General features: G+C 41.6%; 1 protein-coding gene across 3 annotated transcripts in view; it reads right to left on the bottom strand.

Annotated features, from left to right (window-relative positions):
* The window catches only part of ZNF484 (zinc finger protein 484), a 35689-nt gene extending 14732 nt beyond the window's left edge, over positions 1-20957 (bottom strand). The window contains exons 1-5 of one of the 3 annotated variants that reach the window (XM_084898960.1): positions 20850-20957; positions 20456-20569; positions 18462-18520; positions 8708-8834; positions 8328-8423 (exon numbers count right to left, since the gene is read on the bottom strand). In XM_084898960.1, the coding sequence (XP_084755086.1) occupies positions 8328-8423; positions 8708-8834; positions 18462-18476 (238 nt within the window). In that variant the 5' untranslated portion in view covers positions 18477-18520; positions 20456-20569; positions 20850-20957. Of the gene's footprint in view, positions 1-8327; positions 8424-8707; positions 8835-18461; positions 18521-20455; positions 20570-20659; positions 20789-20849 lie in introns of those variants that run through there. The other 2 variants (XM_084898961.1, XM_084898962.1) reach the window with 2 other exon arrangements.
* Positions 20958-21970: the final 1013 nt, after the last annotated feature.

The raw sequence follows: 21970 nt of genomic DNA, 5'->3' as shown, positions 1-21970 counted from the left end.
ATCAGACAAGAAGAAAAAAAACAAAAGGCATCCAAGTTGGTAAGGAGAAAGTAAAACTGTTATTATTTGAAGATGACATGATATTGTATATAGAAAGCCCTAAAGGCTCCATAAAAAAACTACTAGATTTAACAAATTAATTTGAAAATGTAGCAGGAAACAAAATTAACACCCAAAAATTGATGTCATTTTTATACACCAACAATAAAATCTCAGAAAGAGAAACAAAATACAATCCCACTTACCATTGCAAAAACAACAAAAAGTTAGGATACTTAGGAATAAACTTAACCCAGGAGGTAAAAGACCTAGACTTGGTAAACTAAAGGAGTTGAGAAAGAGCGAGAGGGAGATATACACAAGCAGAAGAATATACTGTGTTCATGGGTTGGTAGAATCAACATTCTTCAAAATGTCCGTACTGCCCAAAGCACTGTATAAATTCAATGCAATCCCTATTAAAATACCAACAGCATAGTTCACAGATCTAAAACACTCCAAAAATTTATAGGAACCAAAAGAGAACCCAAATAGCCACAGCAACCCTGAGAAAGAACAAAGTTGAAGGCATCACAATACCAGATATCAAGTTATACTACAAAGCCACTCTACTCAAAATAGTCTAGGACAGGCACAAGAACAGGCATATAGGTCAATGGAATGGAACAGAGAACTCAGAAGTTGACCCAAGCCATTGTACTCAATTACTATTTGATAATGGAGGCAAGAACATACAATGGAGTCAAGAGAGTCTCTTCAATAAATGGTGCTGGGAAAACTGGACAGGGACATGCAAAAAAATGAAACTAGTCCACCAACTTACACCAAACACAAGAATAAACTCAAAGTGGATAAAAAACATAAGTGTAAGACATGAAACCATAAAAATCTTGGAAGAAACCATAAGCAGCAAAATCTCAGACATCTCTTGTAGCAACATGATTACCAATACATCTTAAAGGGCAAAGGAAACTAAATGGAAGTATATCAAAATAAAAAGCTTCTGCACAGCAAAAGAAACATCAAAAAATGACAAGAGAGTTCACTGCATAGGAGAACATATTTGTCAATGATACATCCAAATAGGAGTTAATTTCCAAAATATACAACCTTAGTACACTGCTGGTGGGAATGCAGATTGGTGCAGCCACTGTGAAAAACAGTATGAAGTTTCCTCAAAAAATTAAAAAGTGGAACTCCCATTTGACCCAGAGATCCCACTTCCAGAAATATATCCAAGAAGCCTGAAACATCAATCAGAAAGAATATATGCACCCCTATGTTCACAGCAATGCAATTTACAATAGCTAACTAAGAACTGGAAACAGTCCAAGTGCCCATCAATAGACGAGTGGATAAAAAAGCTGTGGTACATCTACACAATGGAATACTACAAAACTATAAAGAAAGAAAGAATTTTTACCATTTGCAATAGCATGGATGGATCTGGATAGTATTATGAAAAGTTAAATATGCCAGAGAAAGATATGTTTCACATGATTTCACTCATATGTGGAATCTAATGGAAAAAATGAACGAGTGAATAAAATAAGCCCAGAGACATAGAAGCAGGAAACAGACTGATGAATTTCAGAGGGAAGTTGGGGGTGGGGCATATGGGAGCAGAGTTATTAACCTGGGAACTTATATGCATATATGCACAGTCCATGGACAGACAATAGAGTAGTGAAGGCCTGCGAGGGGTGAGTATGGATGGGCGGGGGATCAATGTGAAAAAACACTAAGTGGACATCTGTAATACTTTCAACAATAAGATAAATTTAAAAACAATAAGTAAATAATAAATAATAAAAATCCCTGGGGAGAAAAAAATTAACAAACAAATGTAGATGCTATGAAATAAGCATAGCATCCCACTCCAAAAGAGAAAAAAAGAAACACTTTCCTATGGTTCTACCACAGATAGACCACTAAAGCATTTTCACACTCTTGGAAAATTTTCCTCCATGAGCCAAACCAAAGTTCATAGGAAAGATTATGAAGAATTCTGAGAAATCTCTATTCTGTGAGATGGTAGCAGCAGGTACTGCCAAAATGCCACCTGAAACCATATTTCTATCTACTCTTTAAAATTTGGGTGGGCAATAGTAACAAAGCTGTTGGTTCAGGCACTGGTGGCCAACTCATACCAGGCAAGAGAAAAAAAAAAAAAAAGGGAAAAAAAGAAGTACAGCAAAAAAGGGGAGCAGGAATACATGGTAGGCCCAATATTACAGCTAGGAGAAATGAAACAACATGTGAACAAAGTATACCCTCCAAACACAATACACTAAAAAGCAGCTGAATTTCACATTATTATCAAATGAATACATGACTATTCATTAAGACAGACCAAATTATGGGCTGTAAGACAAATCTTTACAAATATTTTTAAATTATATAAAATATCTTGACCCACTGAAAAATTATACTAGAAATTAGTAACATAAGATTATCTTAAAAGAAATAAAAAATATATATTTGTAAATTAATATGCTTCTAATTAAATCATGGGTGACAAAGTGCAGCTCACAGAAAATTAAGGTATTTTAAAGTGAATGAAAAGAAAAACAATTCAAAACATAGAAATTTGTGGGATGCAGCTAAAGTAGCACTGTGATAAATTCATAGCTTGAAATTTTTATATTAGCAAAAACAATCTCCAACCAGTTACCTAAGCTTCCACTTTAAGAAACTACACAAAGCTGAAACCTGTTTGGCTCGGTGGATAGAACTTCAGCCTGCAGACTCAAGGGTCCCAAGTTCGTTTCCGGTCAAGGGCATGTATCTTGGTTGCGGGCACATCCCCAGTAGAAGGTGTGCAAGAGGCAGCTGATTGATGTTTCTAACTCTCTATCCCTCTCTCTTCCTCTCTGTAAAAAATCAATAAAATATATTTAAAAAAAAAAAAAAGAAAGAAAGAAAGAAAGAACACAAAGAGCCCCAGATGGATGGCTCAGTGGGCTGGAGTGTCATTCCCTAGGCTAGGGGTGTCGAACTCAATCAGAGAAGGGGCCAAAATCTAAAATCCAGCCTAAATCGCGGGCCGAATGGTTTACTGAACAGTCATAAACTGACAATGTCATAAACTGACAGCGGAGTGCAGTGATGACAGCGCGGTGCGGGCCACATTGCAAGGCCTGGCGGGCTGGATTTGGCCAGCGGGCCTTGTGTTTGACACATGTGCCCTAGGCCAAAATGTTGCAGTTTCAATTCCATCTGGGCACATCTAGGTTGCAGATTTAGTCCTTCATCAGGGCATGTAACCAATCAATGTTTCTCTCTCTCTGAAATCAATGAACATATCTTTGGATAAGAATAAAAATAACTACAGAAAGAAAAGTTAAATCTAAAGAAAAGAAAATATTAAAGGTTAGCAAATACAGTAAAACTGAAAATAACAGAGAAAAATCAAACCAAAGCTTGCTTCTTTGAAAAGAAATTTTTTATGTGATAAAAATGAACCAAGGAAAAACAAGAAGACATGTTATCAATATCAGAAATAAATACAAGGGGGGAATATAACTACAGATACAACAAACATTAAAGAGATAATAAAAGAATATTGAGAGAGACTCTATGCCCATAAGTTTAACAATTTATATGAAAGGACAAATTTCTTAAAAACAAAGAACTACCAAACTCACTCATGAAGAAAGAAAAGTCCCAAAAAGATCTAGTTAAAAAATTGAATTGGGGGGGTGGGGGGGAGGGAAGAATTATGCAGTGTAAAAAAAAAAAAAAACAACACAGCTCCAGGACCAGATGGTGTTAACTACTGAATTCTACCAAACATTTAAAGAAGAAACAGTATCTCTTTTACATAATCTCTTCAAGAAATTACAATATGTAGATTTCCTGAATAATTTTAAGGCCTATGTCCTCACAGCAAAACCAATGATAATTCAAGAAAAGAAACCTACAGACCAATATCCCTCATGACAATAAATATAAAAGTACTAAAAACTAGCATCTAGCCCTGGTTTGGCTCATGGTTAGAGTGTAGGCCTGCAGACTGAAAGTTCACAGGTTCAATTTCAGTCAAGGGCAAGTACCTCCACTGCAGGCTTGGTTCCTGGCCCCAGTCAGGGAGTGTGCAAGAGGCAACATCGATGTCTCTCTCTCTCTCACACAATGATGTTTCTCTATCTCCGTCTCTCCCTTCCATTTTAAAGAGAAAAGAAAAAAAAACAATGAAAAATATCCTCTGATGATGATTAGCAAAAAAATAAAGTAGCTAAAGGAACACAACTATATATAAAAATAAATAATCAGGATCAAGTGGGATTCATCTCAATAATGCAAAGTTGCCAATAGGAAAAAAAATCAATATAATCCATCATTTAACTGTCTAAAATATTAATACACACAACCACATCACTTAAGATAAAATATTTCATTAAATTGAAAATTCAACCATTGACCTAATAAAAGGAATCTACTAAAAGCCTATAGCTAACATCATACTTAATAGAGACTGAAAACTTTAACACTAAGATTAGAAAAAATAAATAGGTGTTTACTCTCAAAAGCAGAAAAAGGTGTTGAGTAGAAAGTGTTTACTTCTACTAGAAAGTGTAATGGAAGTTCCAACCAATGCAATAAAGCAAGAATAAAAATGAAAGATACAAAGTCTACCAAGAAAAATCACCAAAAAATTCTTTTAGAAAACTCCATAAACTAAGTATTTTCAGCAAAGTCAAAATACAGAGCTAATATACAAAAGCCAATAATATACAAATAATTGATCAACTGGAATTTGAAATTAGATATACAAGATAATTTACCATAGTACACACACACACACACACACACACCAGAAAAAAAAACAAAAACCAACCCCCAAAACTGGTATCTATATGCTGAAAACTACTGATGAAAGAAATCCTAAATAAATGGAGGTAAATATCATTTATGAATTAGAATACAATACATTATTAACATGTCGACTGTCTTTAATTTGATCTATAGATTTAATGCAATCCAAGCTGAAATGCCAGCATGCTTTTTTATATCAAAAGCTCATTTAAAAATTCATATAGAAAGTTGATGAACTCACACTACTCGATTTCAAAAATTAGCTACTATAGTAATGATAGCAAATGAATAAAAAATAGACATCACAGAAATATACAATCTTAGACATACAAAGCATGCAAATTGCACTCATCTGTTTTTCTGAGGTCATGCAAGTACTACTCAATGGAGAAATGATAATCTTTTCAACATATGGTGCTAAAATAACTGAACACCTTTTTCAAAAATTATACCTCACGCTTTCTATAAAAATTAACACTAAATGGATCACAAAATGCAAAATGTGGATTTTAAAATTTTCTAGAAAAAAAATCACAGGAATAAATCTGAGTTCTGATGTTTCTAGACAGGACAACAAAAGCATGATCCTCACAGAAAATTAAAGAGTGGACTTTGTCAAAGTTATTGTTTAGCCTTAGCCTCCTCTGAAATCATGCCAACAGAAGAATGGGGTGCAGCTCCAATACAGCCAAGTGGGAAAAGAAGTTCAGGTAAGCCACTAAACCTTTGTAGATAACCCCTGGGAGTTGGAGGACAAAGTTGCCACATTAACACTGAGCAGGGGTGAGACCTGGCTCCCACAAGCCTTCAGTAACAGTAACCACCCAGTTATTTTATCAGGTGCCAATGTCCCTTATTTAAGTACTAGAGGCCTGGTGCAGCACATTCGTTCACTGGGAGGGGGTGGGGCACCCCCAGCCCAGCCTGTGCCCCTTGCAGTCAGGGCCCCCCCGGGGACTGGTAGGCTCCCCAGGAGCGGGCCCAAGCCGGCAGTCAGACATCCTCCGAGGGTCCTGAGCGCTGCGGGGGGGGGGGGGGGGGGGGGGGAAGGAGAGGCTCCCTCCAGCCCCGCTGCACTCACCAGCCATGATCCCAGCTCTGGCTGAGCAGTGCACTGACCACCAGGGGGCAGCTACCGCGTTGAGCATATGTCTATCCTCTGGTGGTCAGTGCATGTCATAGCGACCAGTCATTCCGCTGTTTGGTTGATTTGAATATTAGGATTTTATTATTTAAGGATATCATTTATAGCCAATTAGTATGATCCAATCATTTATATTTAGTGACTGGGAAACATGTTTGAAATTTTGTCAACCTTTATGTTACACTACCTATTTAAATAGCTTCACAACAAAAACTTTCAGTGAAAATATTTACTTAAAGATGACTTTACTTTTTTGCTTGAGGAACTGTACTGAAACTATGACTTCTGAAATTCCTGAAATGTTTTATTAGTTTACATAAAGGGCAATAAGCAGATGAAAAGATGGTTGGCATCATTAGTGGTCAGAGAAACTATTATGGACGAACTAGAGGCCCAGTGCATGATATTCATGCACTCGGGGGTGGGGGCAGGGAAGGCGGTTCCCTCAGCATAGCCTGTGCCCTTTAGCTGTCTGAGAGCCGTCGTCAGATATCCTTAGCACTGCTGCTGCGGTGGGAGAAGCTCCTGCCACTGCCGCTGCACTCGCCAGCCATTAGCCCGCTTGTGGCTGAGCAGCACTCCCCGATGGAGTGCACTGACCACCAGGGGGCAGCTCCTGCGTTGAGCATCTGCCCCCTGGTGGTCAGTGTGTGCTAGATCAATTTGCATATTACCCTTTTATTACATAGGATTGCATCCCCCTATCTCAGTTCACAGTTGGAAGCCTTAACTCCCAATTCTATATAATAAAAGGGCTCCCGAACTGCGAGAGGGCACAGGCTGGGCTGAGTGACCACCACCTCCCCACCCCCAAGTGCACAAATGATGTGCACCGGGCCTCTAGTGTAACTATATCTACTCTAATAAAAGAGATGCAAATTGACTGTTCCTTCACGACACCCACCAGCCAATCAGGAGTGAGTATGCAAATCAACCCAACAAAGCTGGTGGATTAATTTGCAAACACAGTGGCTAGGGGCGGGGCAGGGCGGAGCGGGGCCTATGGCAGCATGGGAAGGTGGGAAGGCGGCTCCAGCCAGAGCAAAGACGGTGCCAGCAGCCAGGGTAAGGAAGGCCCATTCTTGCACAAATCTTTGTGCATAGGGTCTCTAGACATAAAACCTTTAGAGAGGTAATTAAGATTAAATGAAGTCATAAAGGTGGGACCCTAGTTCTACAGAACTGGTGTCCTTACAAAAACAGGAAGAGCCATCAGAGCTCTCTCTCCATGGGTGCAGAGGAAAGGCCATACGAGGATACACTGAGAAGGTGCTCACCTGCAAGACAAAAAGGCCTCACCAAAAATCTAGCCTGCTGGCACCATGATGTTAAGACCTTCAGCCTCTAGAACTGGGAGAAATATACTTCTATTATTTAACACATTAAGCGCCATGTCAGTCATTGGTGACTGACAGTATCCTTTCCATCCAGACCGGTCAGTCACTGGTGCTGCCAACATATCAGTGAAATGGGTATCGCGGGCTAAATGGAAAGGAAGACAAAACAGGCTTGGCACTTAACGTGTTAAACCACCCAGACTATGGTATTCTGTTATGCCAGCCCAGTTGACTAATAAAAAAATGCAAATCAAAACCTCAATGGTGTAGCATTTCACATTCACTAGGGTGGCTCCAATCAAACGTCAGGTAGTGAGTGCTGGAGAAGATGTGGAGGACCCAGAACCTCAGGTGCTGTGGCTGGGAGGTGAGATAGCACAGCTGCTTTGGAAAACAGTCTGGCAGTTCCACAGTTACCATCTAACCCAGAAATTCCACTCCTACCTAGAAACTCGAGGTAAATAAAAGCTTATGTCCAACCAAAACCTTGTAAATGAATGATTAATTAGCACTACTCAATAATAGCCAAAAGATAGCATCCTAAATGTCCACTGACTGATTAATGAGCAAACAAACGTGGTATGTTCAATGAAATATTCTTTCCATAAAAAGGATGAAATATTAATATATGCTATATGAACCTTGTAATGCAAAGCGGAAAAAAAAACACAATAACAAAAGATCACATAATGTGTACTTCCATTTATTTGAAATGTCCAGAATAGCCAAATCCATAGAAACAGAAGCAGAGTAGTGTGCTAGGACTGGATAGGCCAGAGGGCAGGGAGGTAATACAGCTGAGTGGCATGAGGTTTCTCTCAGAGGGGAAGAAAACTGACTGTGGTGAATGCATCTGTCTATGAATATAATAAAAGCCACTGAATTAATTGTACACTTTAAATGGGTGAATTATATGATATGCAAATTATATCTCAATAAAGCTGTTTAAAAGCAAAAACAATTTACTAAAGCCTTTCCCTTAAAGGCCTAACCACCCAAAGAGTTTCCTTTCCTTTGTCCGTGCTCACCTGGGTGCCTCTGGCTTAGGGATTCTTCCTCTATGGGCCAGGGCTCTCCACCTTGCTCCAACTTTAAGACCACCTGGGGTTTGGTGATGCAATACCCTGTGAACACAACAATTGAAGGGATATTCAGAGCAGATCCATGGGCTTTTCAGTTGCTGAAGGTGGAGAAAGACGCAGCAGCGGGAGAAACATAAGGTGCCTGTTTGCAGTGTTTAATGGGAAGCAATGTCGCAAGCATTGTTTCCGTCTCTCTGAAGGGCTCAGTCACTTGGACCTCTTAATCAAAAGCCTAAACGTGGATCTCGATAAAGGATCCATGTGCTCTGACCATTTAAAAGGCGAGGAAATGTACCCTAAGGGAGTTTCCAGGAAGGGCTGCTCACCCGCGGAGACGAGGTGGCTGTAGTTCTCCAGCATCACCTCTCTGTACAGGGCCCTCTGCCCAGCACCCAGGCGCCGCCACTCCTCCCTGCTGAGCTCCACACACACGTCTTCGAACGACACCGATCCCTGCAATGCACCTTGTTAAAAAGTTCTGAATTATGTGGCAAAGAAAATACCGGTGAGAACTACTATTTTCCTATTTACTCTAAAGGCTCAAAAACAGGTATCAAGGATGTCTAATTTTAACTTCATTTGTCTTTAATGTGGAGTTACTCAATTAGCTTCTCATGTACCATAATTCATTTATATTTATGAATTATAGTTTTATTTTTGTTAACCTTTACCCAAGGATATTTTTCCATTGATTTTTTTAGAGTGGAAGGGAGGGAAGAAGGGGGAGAGGAGGAGAGGGAGAAAGAGAAATATCAATGTGAGAAAAACACATCGATTGGCTGCCTCTGACATGCACCCTGACTAGGGCCAGGGATGGAACCTACAACTCAGGTAGGTGCCCTTGACCGGGAATCGACCCATGACCCTTCAGTGCGCAGGCCAACACTCTAACCACTAGGCCAAACAAGCCAGGCAGAATTACAGATTTTTAAGACAAAAAAAAAAAAAAATCCAGTATAAAGAGACTTCTTACAACTCCCCTACATCCCAAGTGACTATCCTGGGTATCCTAGAGAATTCTAGGATGTTCAATCCCTCCTTGGACATCATTACAATAAATAATGGCAGTCAAGAAAGATACATGTAAGCTGTGGAGATATCCTACATGATTGAGCTTATGAATACATAAATGTATAAAGATATATAAATCTAGAGCACATGAAGAGCAAAGAACAACCTGCCAGGGAGGCGGAATCAGGGAGACCAGCGTGAGAGAGCACAATCTGGCCTGAAGTAGCAGCACCCGCTGTAAGGAAAGGGAAGCAGTCACAGCGCAGAAGCAGCCACCAACGTGGTAACCACTGACGTAGCCGCCCAGTCCAGCAACGAGCTGTTCCGGGAACGCTGGTGCCAAACGCTGATGTGGGAACAAAGCAAACCCTGTGCCACAGGCTCTGCTGTGACGGATCTGTTCACGCTGCTGCTGAAGGGTCTGGGAACACAGAGCTGGGACCGTCCCTCACTCTAGGACGCACACGGTGCCAAAACACAGGAAGGAGGTAGAGGATGGAGACCAACACTGGGAGGTAATAGCAGTTTAGGCAGTAACTGAAGTTATCAGGAGTCAAACAGCAACTTGAGCATGAAGAAAATGAGCAAAGAAAAGTACCAAAAACAACATTTGAGGAATATTAAAAGAGGCTGGCAGAGCCCTGCAGTGTTGCTCAATGGTTAGGCCTGTGCACTGAAGGGCCTTGAATTTAATTCCTGGTCAAGAGCAAGTACCTTGGTTGTAGGTTCAATTGCCAGGTCCAATCAGGGGTCTGGTTGGGGCTCATGTGGGAGGCAACCAACCAATCAACGTGTCTCACATTGATGATTTTCTCTATCTCTTTCTCTCTCTGTCTCTCCCTCCCTACTTTTCCTTTGCCCTCTCCCTCCCTTCAACTCTCTCTCTAAAAATTAATGGAAAAAATATCGGGTGAGGATTAACAAATAAAAATAATCCTATCTAATTAAAGAGTAATATGCAAACTGACTATCACCCCAACACACAAGATGACTGCCCCCATGTGGTCAAGGATGGCTGCCCCCGTGTGGACAGAAGATGGCCACCACAAGATGGCTAGCAAGAGAGAGCAATTGGGAGGGATCAGGTGTGCAAGGGAGAGCAGCTGTGCATGATCAGATCAGCAGGGGAGGGCAGTTGGGAGGGACCAGGGCTGCAGGGGAGTGCAGTTGGGGGCGAGCAAGCCTGCAGAGGAGGGCAGTTGTGGGGACCCAGGCCTGCAGGGGAGGGCAGTTGGGAGGGACCAGGCCTGCAGGGGAGGGCAGTTAGGGGCAATCAGGCTGGCAGGTAGAAGCAGTTAGGGGCAATCAGGAAGGCAGGCAGGTGAGCAGTTGGGAGCCAGCAGTCCTGAATTGTAAGAGGGATGTCCCAGATTGGAAAGGGTGCAGGCTGGGCTGAGGGACAACCCCCCAACCCCCATGCATGAATTTTGTGCACCGGGCCTCTAGTCCATATAATAAAAGCCTAAGCAAACATTACGGCAGAACGAGCAGAAGAACCCGTCGCTACGATGTTCATGACTACGAGGGGCCAGACGCTCAATGCAGGAGCTGCTCCCTAGTGGTCAGTGGGATCCCACAGGGGGAACACCACTCAGACAGAAGCCTGGCTCATGGTGAGTGCAGCAGCAGTGGCGGGAGCCTCTCCACCTCTACTGCAGCTCTAAAGAACAGCAAACCCAGTGGTAAGGAGCAGCGAGCAGGCAGGCGGAAGGAGCAAGGAGTCCTGGACTACAAGAAAGTATGTCAGACTGCCGACTTAGGCCCAATCCCCACGGGGAGCAGGCCTAAACCAGCAGGCAGACATCCCCTGAGGGGCCCCAGACTGCGAGCGAGAAGGCATAGGCCAGCCCTGCCCCAGTGAACAAATTTCATGCACTGGGCCTCTAGCAATAAACAAAAAGCACTGGCAGAAAAAACATAGGCCACAAAGCCAGAGAACTTTTTAAAAAGTAACGACAGATGCATGAGAGAGCAGAGTCTTGAAAAGTGAAAAATGGAAAGTTTCCACAAGTCTTCAAAGGGGCAGGTGGTGAGAAGCAGAGAGTTGCTATTCAAGGAGCATAGGTTTCACTTCTGAAAAACATTACGTTCTAGAGAACTCTGCGCAACACTGTGCCTCTAGTTAACACTGAATTGTACACACAGAAATGTGCTGAGAGTGGATCTTATCACAATTAAAAAATAGAAAAAAAGGGAAAGGAGATTAAGAGATAAGAGGACAGACACAATCCAATTACATGTTCATTCATGTCTTCATCACTGAGTGAATACCTCCTCTGTGTGAAGCTCAGAATTAGTAGCTGGGAACTACGTAAAACAAATGCATACAAGAACAGGAACACTTCTCATTAAATTTATTTTAATCTAAAAAAATTAAAGAGCTGAAACCGGTTTGGCTCAGTGGATAGAGCATCGGTCTGCGGACTGAAAGGTCCCAGGTTCGATTCCGGTCAAGGGCATGTACATTGGTTGCGGGCACATCCCCAGTGGGTGTGCAAGAGGCAGCTGGTCGATGTTTCTCTCTCATCGACGTTTCTAGCTCTCTATCCCTCTCTCCTCCTCTCTGTAAAAAATTAATAAAATATATTTTAAAAAATAAATAAATTAATTAAAGAAAATATTAAAGAACATTATAAACTGATGAACCAAAAGACAGATATAAAGATAGTAAAGCAACAAGCAGACTGTCAAATTACAGCGGGGAGGATAGGGAGATCTGGGGGAGATAAGAGATCAACCGAAGGACTTGTATACATTCATATAAGTACAACCAATGGACACAGAACTCTGGGGAGGGAGGGTATGTATGGGAGAGGGGGGCAATGTTAAAATATGTACACAGATAATAATTTAATAATAAAATAAATTAATAAATAAATAAAACAATGTATAACAGTTAAAAAGAAAGAAAGAAAGAAAGAAAGAAAACTTAATTATATTTTCCAAAACTAAAAAATTAGTAATAAAAATGAAATTTTTTTTCGTTTTACTAAACTTTAATATTTGGCTTAATATAATTCAGGTGAACTTTTTTTTTTTTTTTTAATAAGTTTTTATTTTTCATATCATTACAAATGTTCCTTTCCCCCCCCCCCCACACCATTGCTCTCCTCCACCAGGTTCCCACCCCACCCTCTGCCCTTTCCCCTCTCCCCATTGTCCTCATCCATAGGTGCACAGTTTATGTTCAGTCTCTTCCCACGCCCCCCTCTCCCCTTTTCCCCAAGAATCGTCAGTTCACTCCCCTTCCATACCTCTGATTCTATTATATTCAACAGTTAATATTGTTCATCAGATTTTTTTAATTTCCTTGGTTTTTAGATTCACTTGTTGATAATTACGTATTTGTTGTTCATAATTTTTATCTTTGTTTACTTTCTCTTCTGAAAGAACCCCCTTCAGCAATTCATATAATTCTGGTTTGGTGGTGATGAACTCCTTTAGCTTTTTTTTATTAGTGAAGCTCTTTATCTGGCCTTCGATTCTGAGTGATAGCTTTGCTGGGTAGCTTATTTTTGGCTGTAGGTTCTTGCTATTCATCACCTTGAATATTTCTTGCCATTCCCTTCTGGCCTGCATGGTTTCTGTTGAGAAGTCAGCTGACAATCGTATAGGTGCTCCTTTATAAGTTACTACCTTCTTTGCTCTTGCTTCTTTTAATATTCTCTCTTTGTCCTTTGCTCTTGGAATTTTAATTATGATTTGTCTTGGTGTGGTCCTCTTTGGATACCTTTTGTTTGGAGTTCTGTGGGCTTCCTGGACTTGTAAGTCAAATTCTTTCACCAGGTGGGGGAAGTTTTCTGTCACTATTTCTTTCAGTATGTTTTCGATATCTTGCTCTCTCTCTTCTTCTGGAACCCCCATAATTCTGATGTTGGTTCGCTTGAAGTTGTCCCAGAGGTTTCTTACATTATCTTCAATTTTCTGGATTCTCTTGCCTTCTAGCTTCTGTGGAGGAGTGTCTTCTGGCTCTTTATGTTCCAAATCTTTGACTTGATTCTTGCGATCTTCCCTTCTGTTTTTAGGACTCTGTAGAATATTTTTTATTTCAGACAATGTATTCTTTATTTCTTGTTGATCCCTTATCATTTCTTGTTGACTCCTTATTAATTCTAGTTGATCTCTTTTCATATCCTCATAGGCCTTATCCATCTTTTCTAGGAAATTCTTGAAAAACCTTATAAGCGTAGATTTGAACTCTATATCCAGACGCTCTTTGTCCTCCATTTCTTTCGTTTGTGATCTATTTTGTTGTCGCATTTCGCAGTTACAGATGGGGCGGGGTTTCAGGGTGGAGCCTGCAGCTTTGGCTTCCGTCAGCCCCGCCCTATGCGGGTCCTTCAGTGCTCGCTGCCGGCGCCTCTGAGAGAAAGGTGCCCTCGATTTTCGCCTGCTGCCAAACGGTCTATGCTCTCCTACAATGAGCCCGGTATTGGGGTTCAGTTCAGTTGGAAGTGGAGTTGGAGGTGGCGTTCACAGCAGTCTGGAGCCCCAGTCTCCTTCCCGTCAGGGCAATCCCGCGGCACAGCCGACCGTCCCTTCTCTGGGGGCAGTGTGTGCGCCTCCGGGACCTCCTTTCTCCGCTACCCGGGGGTTCCGACTTACAGCCCAGCTCCCTCTGGCTGAGCCTGAGTCCCCGGGGTCTGGCCCAGAACTGGGGTTCAGAGCAGTCAGGGGCCCAGCACAGTCGGAGTGTTTATCTCCTTCCCGCTTGGGAACGCCCGCCAGGCACTCGGCCTCCCTCCTCTCCGGCTCCGTCCTCTCCGCGCGCCGCGTGTCTCCGTACCTTAGGCTTTTACAGCTCTTCCGCGCTTCCTTCTGGTTTTCTCCTTGCTTCTTGTTGTAGGATTTCCAGTCAGTCGACTTTCCTGTAGTTCTGGGTAATGTCCATTTTATATTTTAGTTGTATTTTATTAAAATTGTTGTGTGCGGCTGCAGCTAGTTGCCTACCCGAGCAGCCATCTTGGATTCCTCTCCTGAACTTTTTTTTAATTAAGCTAACAAGTGATTTAGGTTAAAATGTTGAAGAGGGATCACAGAAAATTATCTTCTCCATTTAAAGCAATGAAAAAACTGGCAAAAATTATAGAAGTTGGCAAAGGCAATCTGTGGAAAATATACAAAGAAAATGGCTAATTCACAGTAAGAACAATATTGTGTCCTTTTAATTTAGCCCTCGCTCTCCAACTCTCCAGTAGTTTGAAAATCAACCAGCAACCAGCAGCCTGGCAACTATAAGGGGGTTGGGTTTCCATCAAATCAAAACCTCATTCCCAAAACCTATCCTCCTCAGACTATTCCAAAAAATTCAAGAGGACAGAACATTTCCAAGTTCATTCTATGAAGCCAGCATTATCCTAATCCCAAAACCAGAAAAAGACAACACAATAAAAGAGAATTAAAGGCCAATATCCCTCATAAACATAGATGCCAAAATCCTCAACAAAATTCTAGTAAATCAGATCCAGCATTACATCAGAAAGATCATAAACCATGACCAAGTGGGATTTATTCCAGGGATGCACGGATGGTACAATATCTGCAAATCAATAAATGTGATACATCATATAAACAAAATGAGAGACAAAAAAATCACATAATCATATTCATTCATGCAGAAAAAGTATCTGACAAAATCCAACACCCTTTCTTGATAAAAGCTCAGCAAAGTGGGAATAGAGGGATTATACCTCAACATAATAAATGCCTTATATGACAAACCTACAGCCAACATCATACTCAGTGGGCAAAAACTAAACTGATTCCCCCTAAGAACAGGAACAAGACAGGGATGCCCACTTTCACCACTCCTGTTCGATATAGTACTGAAAATGCTAGCCATAGGTTCCAGCACCATTTATTGAAGTGGACCCAAACCACTATGCTCAATATTTGCAAAAGGAGGCATGAACACTGATCAGACAAGAAGAAATAAAGGGCATCAAATTGGAAAAGAAGAAGTAAAATTGTCCTTATTCACAGATGACATAATACTGTATATAGAATACCCCAAAGACTCCATAAAAAAACTACTAGACCTAATCAATAAATTTGGCAATGTAGCAGGATACAAAATTAACACCCAGAAATCTATGGCCTTTTTACACACCAATAATGAACTCACAGAAAGAGAAATGAAAAAAAAAAAAAACAACCACCATTTACAATCGCACCAAAAATATTAAGATACCTAGGAATAAACTTAACTAAGGAGGTAAAAGTGATACTCGGAAAACTACAGAACACTGAAAAAAAGAGATAGAGAAAAATATAAACAGATGGAAGAACATACCATGTTCCTGGATTGGTAGAATCAATATCATTAAAATGTCTATGCTATCCAAAGCAATCTATAGATTCAATGCACTCCCCATTAAAATACCAATGGCATATTTCACAGACCTAGAAAGAACTCTCCAAAAATTCATCTGGAATAAAAAAAAAAGACCCTGAATAGCTGCAGCAATCATGAGAAAGAAGAACAAAGTAGGTGGGATCTCTATACCAGACATCAATCGGTATTACAAAGCCATTGTTCTCAAAACAACCTGGTACTGGCACAAAAACAGACATATAGATCAATGGAACAGAATAGAGAACCCAGAAATCGACCCAAACCACTATGCTCAATATTTGACAAAGGAGGCAAGAATATACAATGGAGTCAAAACAGTCTCTTCAATAAATGGTGCTAGGAAAATTAGACAGATACTTGAAAAAAAATGAGCTAGACCACCAACTTACACCATACACAAAAATAAACTCAAAATGGATAAAGGTTTTAAACATAAGATGGGAAACCATAAAAATACTAGAGGAATCCATAGGCAGCAAAATCTCAAAATATGCCCAAGAAATTTCTTCACGGATACAACTCCAAGGGCAATGGAAACTAAAGAGAAAATAAACAAATGGGACTACATCAAAATAAAAAGCTTTGTACAACAAAAGAAACCATCAACAAAACAAGAAAACCCACTGCCTGGAAGAATGAACTCGCCAATGTTATCTCCAATAATGGTTTAATCTCCAACTTTTACAGGGAACTCACACAACTTAACAAAAGGAAGATAAACAACCCAATCAAAAACTGGGCAACAGACCTAAAAGATACTTTTCAAATGAAGACAGAAGGAAGGCCAAGAGACATATGAAAACATGCTCAAAGTCACTAATCATCCTAGAGATGCAAATCAAAACAACAATGCGGCATCAGAATGGCTATCATCAACTAGTCAACAAAAGACAAGTGCTGGCCAGGAACCCTCGTGCACTGCTGGTGGGAATGCAGACTGGTACAACCACTGTGGAGAACAGTATGGAGTTTCCTCAAAAAACTAAAAATGGAACTCCCAATTGATCCAGTGATCCCACTTCTAGAAATATATCCCAAGAAACTAGAAACACCAATCAGAAAGGATATATGACCCATATATATGTTCATAACAGCACAATTTACCATAGCTAACATTTGGAAACAGCCTAAGTGCCCATCAGCAGGTGAGTGGATTATAGAACTGTGGTACATCTACACCATGGAATACTATGCTGTGGTAAAAAAGAAGGAATTCTTACCATTTGCAACAGCATGGATGGACCTGGAGAGCAGTATGCTAAGCAAAATAAGCCAGTCAGAAAAAGATAATATCACAAGATCTCACTCATTTATGGAATATAATGAACAACATAAACTGATGAACAAAAACAGATCCAGAGACAGAGAAGCATCGATCAGACCATCAAACCTCAGAAGGAAGGTAGGGGAGGGTGGAGATAAGGGGAAGAGATCAACCAAAGGACTTATATGCATGCATGTAAGCCTAACCAATGGACTTGTATACCACGGGGGAGAGGGCATGAGGGAGGGTGTAAAGGGGGAGGGGGCAATGGAACTGTAAGGACACATATGTAATATCTTAATCATTAAAGAAAAAATTTAAAAACAAAAACACCTCATTCCCAGAAAACTGTCATCATCTGGTGTATTTGGTGGTTGCCTGAAAGACCCTGCTTACAAGGAAGTCTTTATTTGAGCTAACTTGGAGCTTACATAGTGGGAACAGACTATCTTCAGAGCATCTGTCAAAACATTGAAAGGCAAAAAACAAACACTGAAAGGCATCTGTTTAACTTAGTGGCTACCAGAAGTGGTGAATAATAGCAGGGGCAAACAATAACCAATCAAGAAGCTTAAAAGGAAATGCTGGGGAATAAAATGTCAATAAATATTCCATAGCCCTAACCGGTTTGGCTCAGTGGATAGAGCATTGGCCTGCAGACTCAAGGGTCCCGGATTCGATTCTGGTCAAGGGCATGCACATTGGTTGTGGGCACATATTCAGTAGGGAGTGTGCAGGAGGCAGCTGAATGATGTTTCTCTCTCATCGATATTTCTAACTCTGTATCCCTCTCCTTTCCTCTGTGTAAAAAATTAATAAACTATATTAAAAAAAAGATTCTGTAAAGCCCCTGTATACCATATTCCTGAGAATCTGGAAGGCCACTTACATGCAGTTCATATTTACACAAAGTAATTCATATTTATGCTGAGTAATTTTGAGGATATTCAATTGATCCATCAGAAAAATGTCTTAATTCAACCCCTGTGTCTGAGTTTCTGAAAACTAGTATTGACTGAGTTTAAATATAGCATTAAGTCTTGTACTTTCACTGAAGAACAATTAGAGACAATATTCTATTGATATATTATTTCAGGGTTATATTACTGGAAAGTTGTTAACTAAAAAAGATGCCTACTTGAAAACAACAAAGATATTTTTTATCTTCAATTTTCTTTACAATATGGGGAATCAGTTTGCTTTATCTCCTCACCAATGTCAGCCTTTAAGGAAGTATTGTCTGACATTCTGACAGATATCAGAACCCTCAGGAATAAATTTCTGCATATATCCACATGCCAACTTTGTTCTGCTATTCCTCTGTATTTCTATATCTTCTCTGAATGCACCTGGTCCATTTCTATTTCTATTTTTCCATGCTACCATAGAGACACTTAAGCCGTTATAAAATCCACTGTAAAATAAATAGGTTATTAAAAATTGAACTCACCTGAGCTTTGTTCATTTTCTGCTGCTCCTGCAGGAAGGTAAAAAACTGTGAAGGTTTAGCTGGGGAGAAGGGAAGAGAAATGGGTCATGAGTAACCTGGTCTGCCTTACAATTCCTACATTCATCTGCCTAAAAAAGCTCAATACGCCGGGTGGAAAAAAGGCTCCCGATGGGGAATGTCCCTTTGACATTCTTTTTCTATTATTGGTTCCAAAGAGGAAGGGAGAGGGAGAGACTGAAACATCAATGATGAGAGAGAATTATTGACTGGCTACCTCTTGCATTCCCCCACCGGAGATCAAGCCCACAACCCGGCATATGCCCCAACCAGGAATCGAACCGTGACTTCCTAGTTCATAGGTCCATGCTCAGCCACTGAGCTACGCCAGCTGGGTCCCTTTGACAGTCTTGAGAAGGAACAGCAAAAACCACACAGAGGTAGCAGCACATGAAAAACTGCATCTCTGGGATGGTCAAGTGGGCTTAATCTTGCCTTTTCATTAAGTAAACTGCTTTTTGTTAATGAATGAACAATTTATGCTCCCTCCTAATTAAAAAAAAAAAAAAAAACATTTAAAAAGTAAATAAAGCAGAGGACTTGTTAAGTAAATTCAGGTACACCAGAGGCAAAGCCCTCTACTTTCATTAAAACTAATGTCAAAAAACTACTCTGGCTGGATTATTAATCAACTTCTTGTCTTTACAGCTTCTTCTCCTCAGAAAACTCTAAAATATGATGGGACATTTTATGTAAGAAATCTATTCTTAAACTTTTTGCTCTAAATTGGTTACAGTTTCTAAAAAGACCTTTTGAGAAGATGGTTATAGCACTTAGCTGTGTGAGGAAACAGTGCTGGGTTGCTGCTATTGGATGACAAAAATCATTCATTTGGGGACCAATCATTTTGGATTTTCAAAAGTGGCCAATATAGAAAATCTTTCTACGCTCACTCTGAGATCTCTATGTTCAGGAAAGAGGGAGCATCTGCATAACTCTAGATGCAACGTGTGGTGATGGATGGGGAATAGAGCCGCTCAGAATCTGGAGTGAGGGCAGAATAAAGGAAACCTGGCGCTCAGGATTTCATCAGCTCTGGCAGGTCACACCTTCCCTGCACATCCGTCACCAGCCATCCACTGAAGGGCCTTTTCCTGTGCAGCTGGACACCACCCACCCCTCTCAACACAAGCCTCCCGGCTCGCAGAGCGGCCCACAGTTCCCGCCTCACAGTCTGTGACGGCTTTTGGCTGTGGCAACGTCACCCAGTTTGACTCATGCTGCACAGGCACCAAGACCTGCTTCGAGTGGAGCAAACCAGCTTCCGCTCCTTTCTAGAAATGTCTGCCTCAGCTCTGAAGTTCTGGGGAAGGGACTGTCAGGATGGCTGTGTTTCTGGGGCTCCCTCCTTCCTGACTTCAAAGAGTTACTTTGCTCCAGAGGAAGGTGACCTGAGCCCGCGAAACAAATGCACTTTATCTGAAACCGTCCTCCAACATTCTAAACCTGACTCTTTTGGAATTCACTGAAAATGTACTATCCAGTACGGCAGCCATTAGCTGCTCGCAACTACTGCATCGGAAATGTGGCTGCTGCCACAGGACAAAATCCTATTTTGACTGTACTGAATTAGATCAGTAACAGTAACTTCACCTCCTTTTCTTTTCACTGGCTGCGGGAACTTTTTAATGACGTTTGTATATTATATTTGCATTATCTTTCTATTGGCCGCCACCGCCAGACTGGGCCTTCGGGGACGGAGGCAGCCTGGACAGGGCAGGAAGCCACAGAGCCCCAGCGGGCCGGGTTCCGGAGAAAACCCAGGAACCCCAGGATATTTACCCAACGGTGAGGTCCTGTCCCCGCTCACTTCACAGTCATGTCTCTGGGAAGCTGGGGACAGGCTACCCTTCTAAGTGCTCCAAACTCTGGGTTCGGGTCGGGAGGATTTTTACAAGAGCAAGAAACAGGGGGTAAAATCTATATTTGCATCCCACCTCTCTCCACGGCCTGCTCGTACTCTGGGGTGTATCATCCCGCCCCCAGGAGAGTCCTGTTCCTTCTTAACACGGCACGTCCACACGGCGCAGTGGGCTTGCTGTCAGCGCTAACTGAAACAAAAAGGGAACAAAGTGTCTGGGGAGCCTTTTACACCGTGACCACACAGCATTTGGCAACATGTTTTGCAGATGACACCTTACTCAGTTCTCAGAGTAACTGCACCAACTAGGAGTTCACTGTGAACGTCAGGAGGGTGCGCTGCCCTCGCGCCGCCTGCAGTCCCCCCGCCCGCCGCACGGGGCGTCCTCCCCCAGGAGGACTCAGTCCGCCCGCGCCGCGGAGCCGGCGGCGAGCCCCGCAGCAGCCGGGCCGGCGGGAGGGAAGGCCCACCTGCAGAACCCCGGGCTGCCGCTCCCGCGGGGCTCGGTGAGCTCTCCCAGGTGCACAGGCGCCGCTTCCGCACGCACCCGGAAGGCGGCGGGGAGGGGGCGGGGCCGGCGAGCACATGCGCAGAGTGACTGCTGAAGGCCCTTTCCGGGAGGCCTGCTCGGTAGGTCCGCACATTCAAGACTACATTTCCCATGAAACCTTGAGCCCAAAGGAAGTAATTTTTGAAGCATTTCCGCTTCAGTAGCCCCAGGTGCCTGACCCTGGAGACTTCCTTGAATCCACAGCAATTTGGGGTTAGACTTTAGGGCCTGACAACACGTTGCCAAGTGTGATACTTGATGGGATCCGGGTTGGAAAGACAAAGAGCCACAAGAGACAACATTTGTGCCAGAACGAATATGAACCAGATATTAGAAATATTAAGGGAAATTACCATTACCTTGGTTAGTGTGATAATACAAGGGTGGACAAAAGTAAATTATTAATAATAAATAAACAATAATTAATAATACAGGAATAAACTTTTGTGTACTCTTCACTGTAAACTTATTTTTGCCCACCCTTGTATTTGGACTATGCAGGAAAATGCCTTACTTTAAAGGTACATACTGATATAGTTATGTACCTGTCATATATTTATAATTTACTTTTTAAAAATTAAACAAGAAAAGAGAAAGCAAATATGTTAAAAGATTAAGACTCATTAAGCCCTAACCAGTTTGGCTCAGTAGATAGAGAGTTGGCCTGCGAACTGAAAGGTCCCAGGTTTGATTCAGGTCAGGGGCACATACTTTGGTTGTTGGGAACATCACCAGTAGGAGACATGCAGGAGGCAGCTGATTGATGTTTCTAACTATCTCTCTCCCTTCCTCTCTGTAAAAAAACAATAAAATATATTTTTAAAAGAATCGTTAAATCTGTGCAGTATGTGTGAATGTTGCTCATTTTACTATTTCTGCTATTCAGAGTGTTTGAATTTCTTTTTAATAAGCAGTAAAAAACATGGTGTAGCGTGAGATGGAAGGAGATTGGGGATTTTATTAATAAGTGTATCTTTTAAATCAAGCTGCAAGAGAAGTAAAAGTACACACAAGAATCCCTTTCACAGAGTGAAATAGAAC

Source organism: Pipistrellus hanaki (genome assembly GCF_964339955.1).
Source record: "Pipistrellus hanaki genome assembly, chromosome: 11".
Lineage (NCBI taxonomy): Eukaryota > Metazoa > Chordata > Mammalia > Chiroptera > Vespertilionidae > Pipistrellus > Pipistrellus hanaki.
This window is presented reverse-complemented; position numbering and strand designations above follow the sequence as displayed.